Source organism: Elgaria multicarinata, chromosome 3, assembly GCF_023053635.1.
Source record: "Elgaria multicarinata webbii isolate HBS135686 ecotype San Diego chromosome 3, rElgMul1.1.pri, whole genome shotgun sequence".
Lineage (NCBI taxonomy): Eukaryota > Metazoa > Chordata > Lepidosauria > Squamata > Anguidae > Elgaria > Elgaria multicarinata.
Window position 1 is genome coordinate 142,292,980 of NC_086173.1, and position 19,630 is coordinate 142,312,609.

General features: G+C 43.8%; 1 protein-coding gene across 1 annotated transcript; it reads right to left on the reverse strand.

Moving 5' to 3' along the window:
* Window positions 1-274: 274 nt before the first annotated feature.
* LOC134395461 (monoacylglycerol lipase ABHD6-like) lies at window positions 275-19,378 on the reverse strand. Its single transcript, XM_063121624.1, has 8 exons — window positions 19,257-19,378; window positions 14,990-15,146; window positions 13,609-13,722; window positions 9,956-10,088; window positions 8,983-9,143; window positions 5,695-5,749; window positions 2,036-2,136; window positions 275-448 (listed from the first exon to the last, which is right to left on the reverse strand). Exons 1-8 carry the CDS (start codon window positions 19,376-19,378, stop codon window positions 275-277), a joined length of 1,017 nt encoding a protein of 338 aa, XP_062977694.1.
* Between the last annotated feature and the right edge of the window lie 252 nt (window positions 19,379-19,630).

The window sequence follows — 19,630 nt, forward strand, 5'->3', positions numbered from 1 at the left end:
CAAGTGAATATAAAAGCTGCCCATTAATGCAAATAGTAAAGCACAAGGAAGTTCTTGTTGGGCAATTATAGGAATAAGATCTTGTCGCACAAGAAGAGTCGTCAGTTATCATCATGGCCTAATTATTACAGGTAATGATGCAGGAAAAGCAAGAAATCTATGCAGAGGAAAGTAACTATTTCTTGAGCAAACCACTGTAGACATCCACAGCACCATTTCCATTGTTCTTCTCTTCAGATTAGAAGCTCAATGTCCAAATTACTTCATTCTTGACTTATGCCGTTTTCTTATTCTTCATGCAACAAATGGATTTGTAGAAGTCCAAGAGGAGTCTTGAGATTTCCTTGGGCCAATCTAGTAGCATGAAGTGTCCACATTTCTCCAGTAGGTGTACTTGGGTATTCGGAATAGCGTTGGCTAAAATTTCTGCCCCATATGGATCCAATATCTGAATAGCAAAGAATGGAAATACAGCAAATCATTTCCTGGCATCCACTTTTTTAAGGCTGTAGAAAGGGCGAAGAGGGTGCTGAAGACCAAGAACGAGGATTCAACAAGTGGAATGCAAGACTTCTGGCGAAAGATGGTCTAAATCAATGTTGAATCTGAACAATGGAAGGAGCCTATATAACTCTAAGAAGCACCTTGCAATTATAAACCCAGCCAGAAGGCTAAAATCTCTCACATATTCCTGGAAACAGACTCACACGTGTGTAATTCCATATCTCCTGGTACTGAAATCTACCCTTCTGCAAAAAGACTGACTGCAAATGCAAAACCTTAATTATGAATACCTGGAATTTTGAATGGCCATTTCAAATATGGGAAATCTGGAAAAAAAATTGTAATTTGGGTGACCTCTGCAGTCTGATGCCATAGAAGCATAAGCAGCAGTTTCTGGGAACCACTACTGGTACCAGTTAGTCCTTCCCAGATTATCACTTTTCAGGGGAAACCATAGTTACCACTCCCCCATTTGGTGCAGAGCTGTGTGAGAAGGCTTCTTCTATACATTGTAATACATTGTTGTTGTATTGAACACAGCACTCATATAATTACAGAATCATAGAATAGTAGAGTTGGAAGGGGCCTATAAGCCATCAACCCAACCCCCTGCTCTTTTGAACTTTGCATACATTTGTGCTAAAACAATGCCTTAACTCTTTGGGTTGTCTATACATCTTCTAAGCCCTGCAATGGCTGTGCAGTGGGGCTGCGTTGGTTATACAACACAGACTTGCAGCCACTGCAGGGCTTTTACATGAAGCTGCACTTTAAAAAAAGTCAGGGACTTTCCCTGACTTTTTTCTTCAAAGCGAGGTCACCACGGCCCTTCCATCATGTGGCCTTGCTCCAGCATCGAACCAGGGGCGTTCCAGGGCGGACGGTGAAGCACCTACAACACTTAGGTTAAACCAAGGCTATTTGAGATGGGTGTACCAGGGACCCTAGAATTTTAGCCTTAGTTTTCCCCCCTACAGTGGCGACCCCTGATTGGTCTCCGCAAGCCCGGCAGAGGGTAAGGGGTGGGCCTAGCAAGCTGAATGGCCACCAGAAAGCTCACGCTGCCTCTCACCATCAGGATTACCCGCCGGCACCCTGGAGAAGTGAAACCGCGGGATTTCGTGGTAAAGCAGCAGCAACGCAGTACCGTGAAGCCAGGGCCTTTGTGCTGTTTCACTGACTCTTTCTACTGTGAATAGTCCTTTAATTGAAAGTTAAAACTTCCTAAATAATTAGTTAACTTTAAGAAAGTCACAACAGCTATAAATAGAATTAAAACAACAGTATAACAGCAAGAAACATTGTGTCAGATTAAAGAGAACATTGCATATGGCTGGATTTTGGGCGCTTCTAAAAAAGAAAGCTTTTATTGTGCAATTGCCCTGCCTTGTACATGGAATTTTACAGGGCCCCCAGACAACATCATTGCCTTCACTTTGTAAACCTTCCATCTTTCCCCACCACTTCTTCCATCCTTTTTCTCACCACAGAATATTTGTTAATATACTAATTCTATGAAAAGTACACATACCTTATCATCCTTTCCCCAGATGATCTGTGTGGGAGCTCTGATCTTGCTCATGTTGTCATGAAGGTGATACCTGGACTCCCCACTGGAAAAGTCCAGAAAACCTTCCCAATGAAGAAGCAGATTTGCTATATTAAAATATCATTCTCGGAGACATGTGCTCTATCCCCAGGCTTCTCCCACCTACCCTTCTTTCTGGCCTATTCTATCTCCTCCTGCCCCATTACCTCTTATTCATTCATTCAATCATTCACTTAAATATTTATAAATCACCTTTCTTAACCAAATCCAGCAAAGGACTTTCCTACCCGCTACCCCCCACTCCCAAACTGCTCTTCCTAGCCTCTCAGTCCCACCAACATCCCAGGCACACCCAGGCTGCTCCAAGGCTCTGGAACTCCGTTCCCAGGGAGGCTAGACTGGCTCCCTCTGTGCTACAGTTTCAGAGGCAGGCAAAAACTTTTTTTGTTTGTTTCAGCAGGCTTTTGGAACTATTCTGGACCTGTGTTAATGTATTGGAAACTCCCCCCCCCCTTTAACCTTTTACAGTTTTTAACATTTTTAACATGTTTTTAATTTTACTGTAGGTTTAATTCTAATTTTACCTTTTGGGGTTTATATTTATATGTTTTAATTGTACAAGTTTTAATTTTGTAAACTGCTTGAAGTCCCAGTACTGGGAAAAAGCCGGGATATAAATATATATCCCTGTGCCCCTTCCTAGAGTCAGAATACCTAAAGATGGTAGTGCACGCACTAGTAACTTTGAGGCTCGACTTCTGCAATGTGCTCTACATAGGGCTACCTTTGTGCCTAGTCCAGAAACTTCAGCTAGTTCAAAATATGGCAACCAGGCTGGTCACCAGTAGACCTAGGGGTGACCACATTACACCAAGGGGGCCTATCAAGGGGGATTTTAGGATGTTTTTAGGATGTTTTAACAATGTATATTATGGTCTTAATTCAGTTTTATGTACTTTATATTTACTGTTGTTCCTTGCCTCAATCAACATGGAGAGGCGGGTAAGAAATAAATTATTATTATTATTATTATTATTATTATTATTATTATTAATAATAATAATAATAATAATAATAATAATTAAAAAAACAAATAGTAGACAGATCCCAGAGCCCAGATTTTAATTTTTCCAACCTCACATTATCTCATTTCCACATGAATTTGATTTTTTTTTCTTAAAGTCCGCATGAACATTTGTATGAACTTATATTTGCATTTCTCCTAATATAAGTATTCTGGGATCCAATATATTGCCCAATATATAAATTTTTTGCAAGTAATTTCCCCTGGTATAATGTGTCTTTATGTGTTATTTTCACAAATACATGTATTTTTGTATACAGTTTTGATTGGATTTTGGAAAGGGGCGGATATCAAAGCATATCTATCTAAAAATAAATAAATCCAGGCCATCCTCAAGGCTCCGTCATACGTAATTCTGCCACCCCACCCCACCCCGGCTTCGCCTCTACGTTGTCTTTTCCTCCATGCTCTTTCGCTTGTTTGCTCTTCCACTCCACCCCGCCCTCTCTTTCTCCCTCCAGTTCATTGGTTGCTCCTTCCTCCACTTTAACAAGACAGGTTCTGTCAGATGAGTACTTCAACCAGACCACCCTTCTGCCCGGAAAAAATGGAACAACCCTTTAGTCTGGCTCTTTGGGGGCATTGAGGGAGTACAATCCTGTCTCTGCAGAGATGTGGCTGTTGTATGGTTTTAAAAAACGCTTTTGAGCCTGGGATGCAAGGATTGGGTTTTATATTGAGGCTTGCAACCGGCTGCTATAAAACATCACTTTTCCCTGCCAGGACCTGATGCAATCCATTCAAGCCAACAGCAAGTCTCCCCTTACAGCACACGCCTCCAAGAAAGGAAAATTTGAGTACAGCACTACACAGAGGCTTAAGGGCGCATTAGGGAAAATAATCCAGACTTAGGTGTTCTAGAAAAAGATGGAAAAGACTGGGGAAGAGGCGGGACATCAGCAGGACAGACACAGCGTCATGTGAGTACCGGGCTGCAAATCTGCACACCAGGCATGGCGAGAGTGCACTAAATCGCTGGTGTGATGGAGCTCCTAATTGTGGAACCCCTTCAAGGCAGAATAACAGATAGAAACCACACAAAATGGATGCAATAAAAAATCCATAAAAACATATTCAATTATTATTTTATGATTTATTTATATAGCACCATCAGTTTTATATAGCACCATCAGTTCTATATAAAATCCATAAAACAGAGATTCCCAATTAAAATAAAAACAAATTTACCAATAAAGAACAATGGCCCACACTTAAAGGAAGGCCAGCAAAAGCAAGTGGGTCTTCATAGCTTTCCTGAAGCCCCACACTGACAGGGAGTGAAGAACCCCTGATGCAAGTTGATTTTTGCAAATGTTTTCCATATTAAACTAACCCTCCCCAGGGGCAGATCTACATGAAGGGTTTGTCCCAGGGTCGCTTTGTAGTAGTGGCACATCATTCACATGACGCAGCCGCCATTGCGAAGCCACCCGGGAGCAAACCCTGGAAACTCCGCTCCAAAAAAGTCAGGCACTTACCCCAACTTTTTTGGCAGCAGAGCCCATGGCGCCCCCTGATTGGTCACCATGGGTGGCCCTGCGCCTGTAGAAGTAAATAAATAAATAAAAGTGGGGGGGAGGAGAGGAACGGGGCCGTTCCTCCCCACACCTTTAAATTTTTGTATTATTATCTATCTGTGCAGCTGCGCACATCCAGATAATAAAAATAAAAAGAAACTGGGGGGAAGGGTTAAGGTAGCCAGAGGGAGGAGAGGAGAGGTGGTTCGCCCCCAGTCCCTAACCCCTCTCCTCACGTCCTCCCTCTGGCTGCCCGTTCCTCCCCCACCCCGATTTCTTTTTCTTTTTGTTATCTGTATCTGCGCAGCTGCAGAGATATAGATAATAAAATAAAAAAAGGGGGAGGAACAGCCCTTTTCCTTTCCTCCCCCCTATTTTTTTGGGGAAAAAATCGGGAAAGTTTGCACTTGTGTTCCTTCCCGTGCAGATGTCGGGAAGGAACGCAAGTGCGGGGCGCAAGGTGCCTCACAGCACCAAAGCAACACCATAAAGACGGGGGCCAGGTTGTTGTGTTGTTTTTCAATATGTAGAGAACTCTGAGAATTTTTAGATCTTGTTGAGATGGGCAGCTTGTCCCTGACCTCACTGCATTGGGACTACCAGTAAAGAGCCCAGAATATGGGGTTGGTAAAAGGTGTGGCTCTCTCTTCCAGCCTTCTCCCACTGATTCTCCCTGCCTCACACTCTCTGTGGGTGAGAAACTACCCCGTGTCCTTCTATTCTCAAGAACTGCACTGTGCTTGTTGTTGCTCGCGTCAGCATAGCCACACATTCATTCTTAGCCCTTTCCTTCCAATCCTGTTAAGCGTGATCATCTTTGCCTCATTCTTTAACGTGTGGGGTACATTGGCTGCATTTAGACATGCAAACTGAAGCGCAGCATGGCAAGGAAGCATAGGAATGGCAGCACAGCTGGGTGGTGGTGGTTCAGCTAGAAGTGGGATGAAACCTCACTGGGATCCCCTGCAATAGGTAGACTTGAATCCCACACTTATAGCAATCGTTGAAACAAGCCATACCATCCTCACTACTGCACTTACATTTTTCATAAAATTTGTGGTCCTGTTGCCGCAGTTCGAGAAATCCATTTACGATCTAGGAAAAAAACAGTACAAGGCTATTAGGGTCAGGGCATGCAGTATATGGCTTTCTTCTCCGGAACCAGCAGAGAGTGGTTAAGAGCTCCACCACACCAGTGATTTATCACACACTCGCCATGCTTGGTACGCAGTTTTTCAGCCCGGTACTCACAGGACGTCATCCACGTCCTGCTCTCATTTTGCCTCTTCCCCTCCATGTTTGGTTTCTTTTTGGAGTGGGGGAAGTCTGGATTATTTTCCCTCCCTGCGAAATAAATGCGCTCCTCCCTCCCCTGAGAAGAGACTTACTTTTGAGTAAACAGAAGTAATACCCCAGGAGTAAGCATAGGGATATTTTTTGTGGTCTTAATTTTTGTGAACCGCCCAGAGAGCTTCGGCTATTGGGCGGTATAAAAATGTAATAAATAAATAAATAAATAAATAAATCAAGAGGACTTATTTCCTGTTTGCTGTTTTAGACTTTAACCTTCTTCTTTTTTAAAAAATTTTTTTATTGCTTTTCCACATTAATTAAACATACAACATTACAATAAAAGAAAACATCAAAACAACTATTACATACTACATACATGTTGAATAAATGTTGAGTACATATGTATTGAATAGATATTAACTATAAAATATTATACCATAACATAATAATTCTTAACATAATAGTGCTCCCCCCACCTCGGGATCTATTCCTGATTCCAAAATCTTATCGTTTCTTCTGCTGGCGGTTTCCCACTTCCCTTAGTAAACACAAATATTAGGAACTGTTTCCAGATTCCTTCAAACTCATTTATTTTAGTTATACCTTTTCTCCACTTAATATTACAAGTCAGTTTATCATTAATAGCTATATCCCATACTTCTTTATACCATTCTTCAGACTTTAAGCTTCTGAGTGACCACACTATTAAAAGTCAGTTCTATATGTGTTTATTCAGAAGTAAGTCTCTCTCTGTTCAATGGGGTTTACTCAGACATAAACATACATCTGATTTTAGTATGACTTGAATGTAAATGCATTTAAATCAATGGGATTTATTCTTGAGTAAGGGAACCTGCAGATCTGAGGTTTATGAACCTGGAGATGCACAGCTTTGCATGATCAAAGAAAAGGAAGATCGATCCTTCGCACTTGTGGACTACCAGGAAAATGGCTTTAAGGGGGGAAATTTAAAAAATCCCTTAAAAAATCAAGGGATGAACTGATCTGATTCAAACTTGGGGTGGCTAAATCCCTCCTTAAGAGCTATCACCATGCCAAGTTTGAGCTCTTTTTCTTAAAACGTACACAGATGTAAGCATTTTGGTTACCTTGGAGCAAAGGAGGGGACCTGACCACCTTTACAAAAGAAATTAAAATGATTGTTCACCTGCCCACCCTTTGAAATTAGCAAAACAAACCTTCGCTCCTCCCCCCCTGTAAACCTTTCCCAAGGGGCAGGGCTTGAGATTTCACCGGCATAGTAGTGCTCGAGGTGCAAAGATACATAAGCTGAAAAAGTGCAAACAATGCACAGATGTGAAAGTGCCCAGCACTTGACTTGCTAAGGAAACGGCGGGGGAAACCACAGATGAAAACTGGATTAAAAATGGAGCCCTAAGAGACATAAGCCTTATTCAATTGTTTCCCATGAGATGCACAGAGAAGGGGGAGCAGAACCATGGTGCTGCCTCTTCCCAGCATGCGCAACACTGGCCACCTCCTCAGCATCTGTGATTGATTGCAGCACAAATGGCTGCAAGTGAGATTCATCTCTACACCCACAGGTGCTCCACGTGATGGGGATCCCTGTGCAGCTAGGAGCCCTAATGGCATGGAACGCTTATGGAAAGGGGGAAATTTAACTCCTGCTCTGCAACATAAGGGGCGAGGGGGAGACTCACATGAGGTTCTGGCCAGGACAATTCAGCAAGGGAGGTTCCCATGACTAATTCTATGGTCAATTAGCTGTGCTTGGACCAGCATGTGGGGCAACAGGCAGGCTTTAAAAATGCAAGGTAAGAGCCATGCCGGATCAGACCAAAGGCCCAGTCAGTCCAGCATCCTGTTCCCCTCATGGCCAGTCAGATGCTTACTGGAAGCTCACAAGGGGAAGATGAGCACAGCAACAACCTCCTGCTCACGTTCCCAAGCAACTGGCAGGCAGAAGCATACAGTGATTAGTAGCCATTAGTAGATGGTCTTCTCCTCCACGAAAATAGAGCTGCTTTCCTCTTTGTTTCCATATACTTTCCAAACTGAAACAGAGGACGGCTCACGGGAGATACCAAAACGCTGTTTGTGGGTGATTCTTGATTAGATGTGGTGTCTTAATGGCAATGGAGGAACGCGATGCAGAGGATCTTCCCCAAATGTCTGGGTCTGGAAGACTAAAGCTGAAACTCCAGTGCAAATGCTGGGAATGAGCTCCACTGAATACCGAGGGATTTTCCTCTGCGGAAACATGCCTAGGTTTGCACTGTAATTGTGGCTGAGTGGCTAGAATTATGGGAGCGGCAAAAGTTCAGTTCCACAATCAGCCACAGAACTTGTTAAATAACTAACTCTTGGCCTAACCCAGTCTCCTCCAACCTGGTGCTCTCCTGATGTTTTGGACTCCCATCACCTCCAGCCACCATGGTCTATAGTCAGGATATGAAGTTGTAATCCAAAACATCTGGAGGGCACCAGGTTGGGGGAGGCTGGTCTAACCTAACTCATAAGACAAACTCAAATAAGAAACATAAACACTTTGTATAATAACAGATGCTATATAAACATGACACTGTGCTGCTGATAATAATAGTAAAGTTATGTAGGGTGACAATCCAGATGTGTTGGAATGGGTGATCATGTGGAAAGGAGGACAGGACTCCTGTATCTTTAACACTTGTATTGAAAGAGGAATTTCCCCAGGTGTCATTTGCATGCATGCATGCAGCACCTAGTGAAGTTCCCTCTTCATCACAACAGTTAAAGCTGCAGAAGCCCTGCCTAGTGTGACCAGAGACAAAAGAAGGCAAGGTTCCTGCAGCTTTAATTGTTGTGATGAAGAAGGAATTTCACCAGGTGCTGCATGCATGCAAATGACACCCGGGGAAATTCCTTTTTCTATGCAACTGTTAAAAGATACAGGAGCTCTGTCCTCCTTTTCATACGGTCACCCTGGGTTATGTTAAGCTCTGTTCTTTATGATTTTATATTGCAATTTATTAATTGCACAGAAGCATTATTGTCTTTGCAATGCTGTTTTTCACCTGTTGGGGTAATGGCAGCTGATAGTATGCACCAAGTTTGAAAAGCTCTTTTGTTTGCTGTTTATTCAAAGGAAGAAGAGGGTTGTTGCCTTCAACCTTGTGGCTTTCCTCCAGTTTCTTCAGATGACGGACAAATTCATTATCTGTTGGATACCTCAGACCTGAGGATTAGGAAAGAACACACAGATTACAAACACAATTCAGGATTCTGAGCCCAGTTTGGGCAAAGACAAGAGTGAAAGCGGGCACTGGGAGCGAGTACCAATGGTTGCCAACTTTTTTTTGCTGGAAAGGCTCCTCTGTGCAGCAGGTGTTATTTTGTCCTTACTGGATTAGATTGCCAGGAAAAGCTTCACCTGTTGAATATCTGTTTGTCTTACGGTTTTTGCAATCACAGAAATCTTGCCCCCAAACATTGGCAACCTAATAAGTACCAGGGAAAGAGAAAGGTGAAGGGTGGTCATGCGTGGGACGGGAGGGCTTGCTTGCCATAAGCCAGCCTTCCTTCTTCATTTTTATCCCTCGTTAGGAAAGTTGTGAAGATGAGTTTATAATCGAGTGCCATAAAATGGTAGCTTAATATAATAGCCATCCATTTTCACTTTATCCAGGCTTCTTAGTGTGGGGGCGCGCAACCCACAGTCCGTGGGCCACACGTGGCCCTCAGCCACACCTGGTAGAGCTTTGCCCACTTTTCCCTGCAGCCAAGCAGAGGTGCTACTAGCAGCAGAGAAACAGCGACCTTGCTGGCGAGTAGGAAAGGCAACCACAGTGGCCCCGCCTGCACGATCGCTGTTTCCCCACCTCTTTCCCAATGATAGAATAACCAAAATATCTCAGCAAGCAGGGAGGAGAGGATTAAACCTCCCCATCTCTGCATGCTGGTGTGGGTGTGGGTGTGCGCGCATGTGTGTGAGAGAGTTAGTTAGTTAGTTTATGTGTGAAGGGCTGAAGAGTGTATGTAGACACTCACCCGCTGGGCAAAGGAGGGACAAGGAGCAGACATCAGACGGGTAGAGAGCAGCATAAACCCCAGCGACCATTCCGCCCATGGAGATGCCAGCCAGGTGGAAAGGCTTTCTGTTCAGACCAATGCACTCAGTAAACTGAAACAAGAAGCATGAATGAAGCCATGTTGTATGCTGTCTATCCCAGCCTTCAGTACTGCTGATGGGAGTAATCCAAGGAAGACACTTAATCTCTGAAGCAACTGAGACTGGGATGGGATGGGGTAGGGACAGCAATGAGTCAAACTAGATTTTCCTTCAACACTCTCTAAGGTGGAGGGAGTTCCAGGATAGGTTGCAATGCAGGCGCAGACCAAAGTGGGTCAATTCAGCAACTATTTAGCTTCATGGGGAACTTATGGAATCTCCTGACTTGGAAGTTTTTGAGAAATAGTGGGCCTGAGCCCTAGGTATGTGTGGTTTTACGATTCAGGCCTTTTTCAAATCCTCTCTGTGCTAGCCTGGCAACTAGCTTAGAGGGGAAAGTTCAAATTGGAGGGCTTTAAATATGAACTCCCCTATCTCAAAAAGCTTCACCCCATTATTTATTTATTTATTTAATTTATATACCGCCCCATAGCCAAAGCTCTCTGGGCGGTTTACAAAAGTTAAAAACAGTGGACATTAAAAAGTACGCAAAATTTAAATCCATCAAAAATAAAAAAACAACAGTATAAAACAACAGTATCCATTTAAACAACAACAGTTCTGGGGTCCATTAAAAAACAATCAAACTTAGCATATATTGTTAAATGCTGTTAAATGCCTGGGAGAAGAGAAAAGTCTTGACCTGGCGCTGAAAAGATAACAATGTTGAGGCAGGACCCCTCAAATTCATATTTAGCTTGCAGTGGGGTTCGCTCCTATACCTGCTATGGGCTAGCCCTCCCGGATGGTCCTTTATGGTTTAAGAGAAAAAGAATTCCAAACTTTTTAAAAGGGGGAGGGTGTTAGCAATGGCAGAGAATGCTCACTACATCTAGGAGCAGCCTTGGCGACCTTCTGAACTGGCATGTCCTGCTGGAGAGCTTGGGATTTTTAGGAGGCACATCCTGTCCTACCCGGAAGGAAATTATGTTCTTCAGCGCTAGTTTCATTTCCAGTTTAGGAGAGGCTCAACAAGGCCTCTCCTCTCTCCAGAAACCTGTCCCCATTTCAAAACTAATTTTTCCTTGCAGAGGGAGGGGAACAGGTAGGCGTGGGCTGCATGTATCTGATTGTCTTTGAGCTCTACGGACAAGTGCTTGAAAGGTGTTCTTGCTGCCATTGCTTAAAGGGCTCACAAAGAAACCTGGCAAAGCATGAGTGTAGATGGAGGTGAGTATAGCTTATTCATTGCTAATGATCACTATGATACGCAGTGCAGAGAAATGACTGCAAAAAAGGAACAACTGGATTCGTGCTAATGGACAATTTATTGCAGTTCAGGTAAGCACAGTCATGTCAGCTGGTTTGTGATTCCTTCATCAAACGAAGAGGAGTTCTTCCTAAAACCACTCACTTTCAGTCTTTGGGCTGATACAGTATATGTCCAAAGACTTCTAAGTTCTATTCGGGTGTTAATGCCCTCATGTGATCAACACCTCATGTGAACGGGAGAGTGGGGCCATGCCCACGGGCCTCCGATGGCGTCTCCATTAACGCACAACCTGCTGTCTATGCCCTGGGGAAAGGCCTGCAAAGGAGAGCCTGATTTCTGCATGTAGCTCACCCACACCCGCCCAAATGGCTCTTCAAGGCCGCTCCTTCATCTTGTGAGTTCTGTCTGTCACTAGTAACTTTCTCTCCCTTCTAAGAGGGTTGAGGTCTTTTTTGGCTTGTGGAAGACTGGCAGGAGGGCTTGCTAGCGTAGGGTGACCAGAGGACCAGGAAAACCCCAGAGACCTCCGGAAAACCAGGGATCTCCGGGGCAACCGGGGCTGGCCCCCAATTTACCGGGCGCGTCTTCTGTGTCTTCCGGAGGAGCTCAGATCAGCTACGCCATTTGTGTGGCTGATCTGAGCACTTCCTGGAGACGTGGAAGACGCGCGCAGGCCATCCCCACCTCGCACAAATGAAAGGGCCATGCCTGCTTATTGGAGGAAGCGTGGGGCACGTGTGCGCTCCAAGAAGAAGAATGCCTGGCCAGCCGCCATGGCAGCTCAGAAGAGGACCAGCAGCAGCTGGAGCAGCCACCCACCTGCGGCGCCCCAGCGCAGAGCCTGGACCCACACTTGGCTGCATGGGTGAACTGGGTGCTTCTTGGGGGGAGGAAAAGGAGGACACAAGGGGGAGGGAAAGGCAGTTTTTGCTTGCATTTAAAACAATGCTTTAAAGAGAGCCACTCTTTCTTGCTTAACATTAAATCACACTGAATGGGCCTGAGAAAAGATTCATGCAGTGACCCAATCATTCTTTCCGTCGTCTTTCTCCACCCTTACTTGGGAATAAGGCCTATTAAACACAGCGAGGCTTGCTTCTGGTTAGGGAACAATCCTGCCCATGCTGGCTGTGGAATGCTGGGGGTTGTAGGACATCTTTTTTTTTTTTTTGGCTAGAGGATTGCACCCTTTGCCTCCCTTTCTAATCTTTCTTTACTGCATATTACCCTTTTTCTGTTTGGTCTAGCACTGGTGTACCCCCTCCTAACTACAGTGTTCTTTAGCTAACTCCGGGGGAAAGGAAAATAATAGATTTTCTTTTCTATTGATCTTGCAGAGGACAACAAAAATGACGACCACAAAGAAATTTGTACAGCAACTAAAAGTACATGTTAACTTCAGATGCATGTTCTTTATTTCAGTGATTTTAACATCAACATATCATGTAGAAAGGTTTGTCTTAATTGTGAACTGTAGAATCAGACATGTGACCAAGGCCACGCCCCCTTGGGGGCAGTTATGTCAGGAGGAGCACGTCTCCTTGAGGGTGGCCATGTTGTCCTCCTTTCTAGTTTCCCAAATATGGTCACCCTAAGCTAGCAGCAAGAGAGTGGGTTGGGTGGGGGAGCTCTGAAAAGGAGAGTCCGCCCTAGGCTGCTGGCCACTATCCCATCCCCGGTGATGGTGAAACCTGAGTGATCAGGTTCCATATTATAAGAGGATCCTGAGCCCATAAAAAAGCCTCCTGTCCTCAGATGTGCCCATCCAATGCATGGATGGGGACACAGCAGCAGGGAGCCCCACTATACAAGGCCAGCCCTACCATCAGGCAGAGTGAAGTGGCCGCCTCAGGCAACAGATTTTGGGCATCTTGAAAGGGTAACAAATGGCTAATGATTAATGTATATATTTTACTGCCAGGGATGGGAGATGTGCTTCTGTGGCAAATAAGCCAGCTGACTTTGGGTACTATGTGCCTCACATTTGAGAGGGTGGGATAGGGGGACCATTTGCTGCTCTGCCTCAGTCAGAAAAACGGCTCGCTATCCCACTTCACAAAACTGCGATTGCATGAATTTGATTGCCTAACTAGGGCTCTAGAGCAGCCTTCCCCCAACCTGGTGCCCTCCAGCTGTTTTGGCCTCCAGCACCCATCATCTCCAGCCGTCATGGCCAATGGTCAAGAATGCTTGGATCTGAAGGCCAGACTATCTGGAAGACATCAAGTTGGAAAAGGCTGCTCTAAAGGAAGCACTCACCTGGTGTAGCCTTTTAGCTTGATCAAGTGCAGTGCAGCTGTCTCCTGGCAAGCAAGTGGTTTCCCCATGTCCAGGTAGGTCAACACAGATCAAGTGGATGTCTTTAGGGAAATCCTTAAGGGCAAAAACATCAGGAATTAGGCTTTCAGAATGCAACACTGGTTACCAAAGTTGGCTTCTTGAACACTGTCTACACCTGTGCCACTGCTTCCACCTGCATGAGTTTTTAAAAATATTTAATGGTGCAATCCTATACATGTTTAGACAGAAAGAAGTCCTACAACTCCCAGCATCCCCCAGCCTGGCATGTTGGTTTGGCAGCAAGGGAGTTGTAGGTCTTCCCCCATCCCCCGTCTAAACATGCATAGGATTCTATCCTTAAATGCTTTTTTTAATGTGATGGTGTGTACATCCTGCACATTTAATCATCTTCATTAACATAGACCTCTTAGCTTCTTGTTGCTGATAATGTGATTTTGGACACACCCACAAATAAAGAGCTCCAGGGTGACAGTGTGCAAATCTGACCCAATTTTTTAAAATATGTACACATACTAAGCCTACTCCGAAAATCAAGACGACCGACATTAGTACATGAAGATAAAGGGTAGAGAGAGAGGGCACAATGCTCAAAAATCCCCCAAAATGGATTAAGGCTTACGACTGCAACCCTAATCCATTTTATATTACAACAGTAAGGGCAGTGCTAGATAAGACCAGAAAAATATCCTCATGATGTAACCATGTTGCTTTGCAAAACGCCTCCTTTGAAAATTCAGGTGCATGTTACTACAGTTTATGCTTGAAGTTATGGTGCTCAAATAAACTGTATTATTTGTTAATTTTAACAGTAGTGTATGTGTCTCTGTTTCATTGGAATCCAGTGGGCATTACATAATTACTCCTTCTAGGCATGAGGCCTAGAAAAGTGCTTCTATGGTTAAATACAAGGCAAGCAGTCCAGGAAGGAGCTCCTTTACAATAATGAAGAAATATGGGTCAGATCTACACCAAGCAGGATATAGCACTATGGAAGCGGTATGAAAGTAGTATATAATAGGCAAGAGCCACACTAAGCAGAATATAGCACTATGAAAGCGGTATATGGCAAGTGTCATGGGCCCCAACAGTTGTGAGTGCACTTCAATACCGCTATAAAGCACTAGTGTGGCTCCTGCCTTTTATATACCACATCCATACCACTTCCATAGTACTATATCCTGCTTGGTGTAGATCTGTCCATGGTTGTTAGGGAACAAGGCTGTTAGAGAACAAGGCTGGTTAGCTGCCCAAGTCCATCTGTTCCTGCCCACTAGCGTATCAGCAATATTTATTTGCAGCAACAATAATGCTGGGGTCTAACAGATCAAAGGAAACATACTACAATTGAAAGTAGCCACATGTCCTTGCTGAGTGCGAACCCATGAAGCATCAAGAAAGATGGATCAAGGCTTGGCTTTCCTCGGAAGAAGTAACAGAACTTGTAGCCTTCATGCTCAGCGTATCTCAGCTTTAAGCCATTTCTCCAATAAACGTACCTAAAGCCAAAAAGAATGTCAAGATAAATAGACAACAAATAATTATGGCAGGCATTTCTATGTTTGTTTTTACTTCTGTAACGTTTACAAATGATTTGTGCCACACTAGAACTTGCTCCATAACTAGTCAATTCAGTATGGCCCTCGTTACTAGTAAACAAACAAATTCCTGAATCACAAATAATTTTCAAATGTCAGATATTCTTTCATTACTCCAACCTTCCCCAATCCGGCACCTTCCAGATATATTGAACAACAATGGCCAGTATCCCCAGCCAGCACTGGTAAGCTATGGTTTAACTGGTTTTCCTGCACATTGCAAAGTATTGGACTAGAATAGATGATCCTTATGGTCTCTTCCAACTCCATGATTCTATGCAATATTGAACTGTATCTGTGTGCTTCGTTAAATTGCCTTTATAACGGGAACTCTTTCTATAATGTGTCTGAAATTTGGTAAGTCTGATCCCTTGGAGGGATAGTAGAATGCCTGACAAACGAAAGTGATTTTTAATAAACGAATAGCTAAGCAAATGAGCTAAAAGTAACAAACATGCATGGGGAAATGAAATGGAACAAATTTTCTTTCACACGCCTCTTTAGACGCTTTTTCAATATGGGAAGTCTAGCCAATCCCCATCTGACACCAGAAGGAAGTTCCTTTCAAAAGATAATAATAAAGCGGATGGGAAGAAAAGAAGGATAGCATTGAGAAAATGTTTCTGTTGACAAATACATGAGTCCAAAATTCTCCAGAATTTTCACCCACCCAGCTGTATCCTACAGTATTGAGTTGAACTGAACCAGGCATTGGATCATTTTGTGAACCTGCAATATGTTTTCTTGTTGCAAAAACCTGCATATATTGCTCCGAAGAGTTCAGCTTAGCCTGGCAGGCTTAGCTGGTTGATTTATGTATGTATGTATGTATGTATGTATGTATGTACCGCCCCATAGCTGAAGCTCTCTGGGCGGTTTACAACAGGTTCTCTTGTTGGCTGATCTACCTTAACTACATTTTGCTGACTGGTTTACTCGATTCTAATCTTGCACCAACAATCAATATTAAACTTTCCCCTCACATTTGTTCAGAAACTGGGACTTGCAAAAATATTTTAGTGAAATATTTCACTTCCTATGAAATGGGCCCCAATTTTCAGCATTCTTTTGGATGGGAAATACTTGAACAGTGGCAAAACAATTCACAGCCCTGCTGAACAGAGCTAAGGTATTTCCTTATAAAAACTAAGATGAGATTGAATTTTGTATAACAGTGGAGATCACCTCCCTTAAGGTAAGGGCCCTAAACAAACTCCACCTTGCATGCTCTGGAACTGACCACCAGCTTGTCTTAGGGCATTAAGCAGGGGGTTGGATTCAATGGCCTTATAAGCCCCTTCCAACTCTACTATTCTATGATTAATTGTAGGGTGACCATATGAAAAGGAGGACAGGGCTCCTGTATCTTTAACAGTAAAGTGGAAAAGGGAATTTCAGCAGGTGTCAAGTAAAGAGAGTGAAATTCCCTCTTCATCACAGCAGTTAAAGCTACACTAGCTATAGTAGAGTGGCCAGGTACAAAAGAGGGCAGGGCTTCTGCAGCTTTAACTGTTGTGATGAAGAGGGAATTTCACCCTCTTCAATTGACACCTGCTGAAATTCCCTTTTCTATATTACTGTTAAAGATACAGGAGCCCTGTCCTCCTTTTCATATGGTCACCCTAATTAATTGTATCATGTGTAGCTAAGGCCAAGGGTTGTTGTTGTTTTTACTCTACAGTAAGGATGTGTGGTCCCAATAAGGACAACCATACACCGAGAAGAAAAGATAACTCCTTTTTTTCTTCCCAAAATCTCCCCCTCCCTGCCCCGTGGAAATTTTAAAAAAACTTTTTGTCAAGGTTCCTATGCAAGGGGGGATTTGTAGAAGAAAATAGCAGTGTTTAATCCTCCCCTTCCAGGTGCATGGGCCCCCAGCCTGAATAGGGACCATGTGCCGATGATACACAATTATATCTTTCATCTCCGGATCTTTCTCCTGATGTTCACGATCGTATCTCGGCATGTCTTTCAGATATCTCAGCTTGGTTGCTTCATCGTCGTTTGAAACTTAATATGGCAAAGACTGAATTGCTTGTTTTTCCTCCTAAACCTTCTCCTCATCTCCCATTCTCTCTTACTGTCAATAATGTTACGCTTACTCCAGTCAAGGAAGCTCGTAGTCTTGGCTTTATATTTGATTCCTCGCTCTCCTTTATTCCTCATATCGAGACAGTGGCTAAATCCTGTCGTTTTTTCCTGTATAATATTGCCAGGATTCGATCATTTTTGTCTGTCTCTTCTGCCAAGACTCTTGTTCATGCATTGGTTATTTCTCGGTTGGACTACTGCAACCTTCTTCTCACTGGCCTTCCTTCTTCTCACATCAGTCCGTTGGTTTCTGTTCACCACTCTGCTGCTAAGATCATCTTCTTGGCTCGCCGCTCTGACCATGTTACTCCACTTCTGAAATCTCTTCATTGGCTTCCAATTCACTTCAGAATCCAATATAAACTTCTCCTGTTGACCTACAAAGCTTTTCACTGTCTAGCTCCTTCCTCTCAGCGGCCTTCGATACCATCGACCATGGTATCCTTCTGGATAGGTTGTCTGAGCTGGGAGTTGGAGGTACTGCGTTGCAGTGGTTCCGCTCCTACTTGGATGGCCGATTCCAGAAGGTGGTGCTGGGGGATTATTGCTCTGTGCCATGGCACCTAAGACATGGGGTTCCACAGGGCTCTATCTTATCCCCTATGCTGTTTAACATATACATGAAGCCGCTGGGGGAGGTTATCCGGAGATGTGGACTGAGGTGTCATCAATATGTGGATGATACCCAGCTCTACCTTTCCTTTTCATCAAACCCAGGTGAGGCAGTGACTGTTCTGAACCAGTGCCTGAGCACGGTAATGGACTGGATGAGGGCTAACAAACTGAGACTCAATCCAGACAAGACGGAGGTACTGTTAGCGGGTGGTTCATCTGTCCGGCGAGGTGATGTTTGCCCTGTCCTGGACGGGGTTGCACTCTCCCTAAAGGATCGGGTCCGTAGTTTGGGGGTGCTCTTGGATCCAGAACTGTCACTTGAGGCACAGGTGAACTCAGTGGCAAAGAGCACCTTTTATCAGCTTAGGTTGATATACCAACTACGCCCTTATCTAGACAGAGATAGCCTAGCTACAGTTATCCATGCTCTGATAACCTCTCGCTTGGATTACTGCAATGCGTTATATGTGGGGCTGCCTTTGAAAACGGTCTGGAAGCTTCAGCTGGTACAAAATAGGGCAGCCCGTTTACTAACAGGGACTGGCCGGCGAGATCACATTACGCCAGTCCTTTTCCAGCTTCATTGGCTGCCAGTCCAGGTCCGGGCCCGATTCAAAGTGCTGGTATTGACATTTAAAGCCCTCAACGGTTTGGGGCCAGGTTATCTGAAGGAACGCCTCCTCCCATATGTACCTACCCGGACCTTAAGATCATCTACAGGGGCCCTTCTCCGTGAGCCCCTGCCAAAGGAAGTGAGGCAGGTGGCTACTAGGAGGAGGGCTTTCTCCGCTGTGGCACCCCGGTTGTGAAACGAGCTCCCCAGAGAGGTCCGCCTGGCGCCTACACTGTACTGCTTTCGTCGCCAGCTGAAGACCTTTTTATTCACTCAGTATTTTAACACTTAATTTTAACTTAAATTTAATTTTTACTGTTTTAACTCTGTATTTTAATCTTATATCAACTTTGCTGTGTGGTTTTATTCTGGTTGCGCTTTTTATACTGTATTTCGTAATTGTGTTTTTAACCTGTTGGATGTTTTTTGTGGTTTTAATTTTTGTGAACCGCCCAGGGAGCTTTGGCTATTGGGCAGTATAAAAATGTAATAAATAAATAAATAAAAAAAACTGGGATCAGCTACAGGCTACACAATAAATGAAATGTGGAGCGTGATCTTTAGACCATGTCATCTGCTTCCAGTCTTTGGATACCAGTCAGCCTCTTTTGGAACTTGATAAGTCACCTGGTTGGACCATGCTATGACCCACCCTGTGCCCTGGAACACGGCAGTCTTTCCAGAAATCTTACCGTTTGAAGAGTATAATCAGTGCTGAAGGCCACAGGAAATAGGTGGTTACAACACTAATCAATAAGATACCTACAAAGATGCTGATATGCACCAGAAATATCTTGAGTAAACTGAAGTCCATACTGGCCAATTATTATATTCTTTGGTGCCTGTATATATATAAAAAACAAAACAAAGTTAATAATAAAAATTGGAATAGACAGTAGAGTAGAGTAAGGGCTTATTTCAAGAATAAAGGGAAAGAAGCATGTACTTTGTTTATTTTTTTTACATTTATATACAGCCTTTCTGCCGAGACACCCAAGGTGATTTACACTTTAAAAAACTGAAATATATATATTTAAAAAGCAGAGTTGTCTCAGGCCAGTAGAAG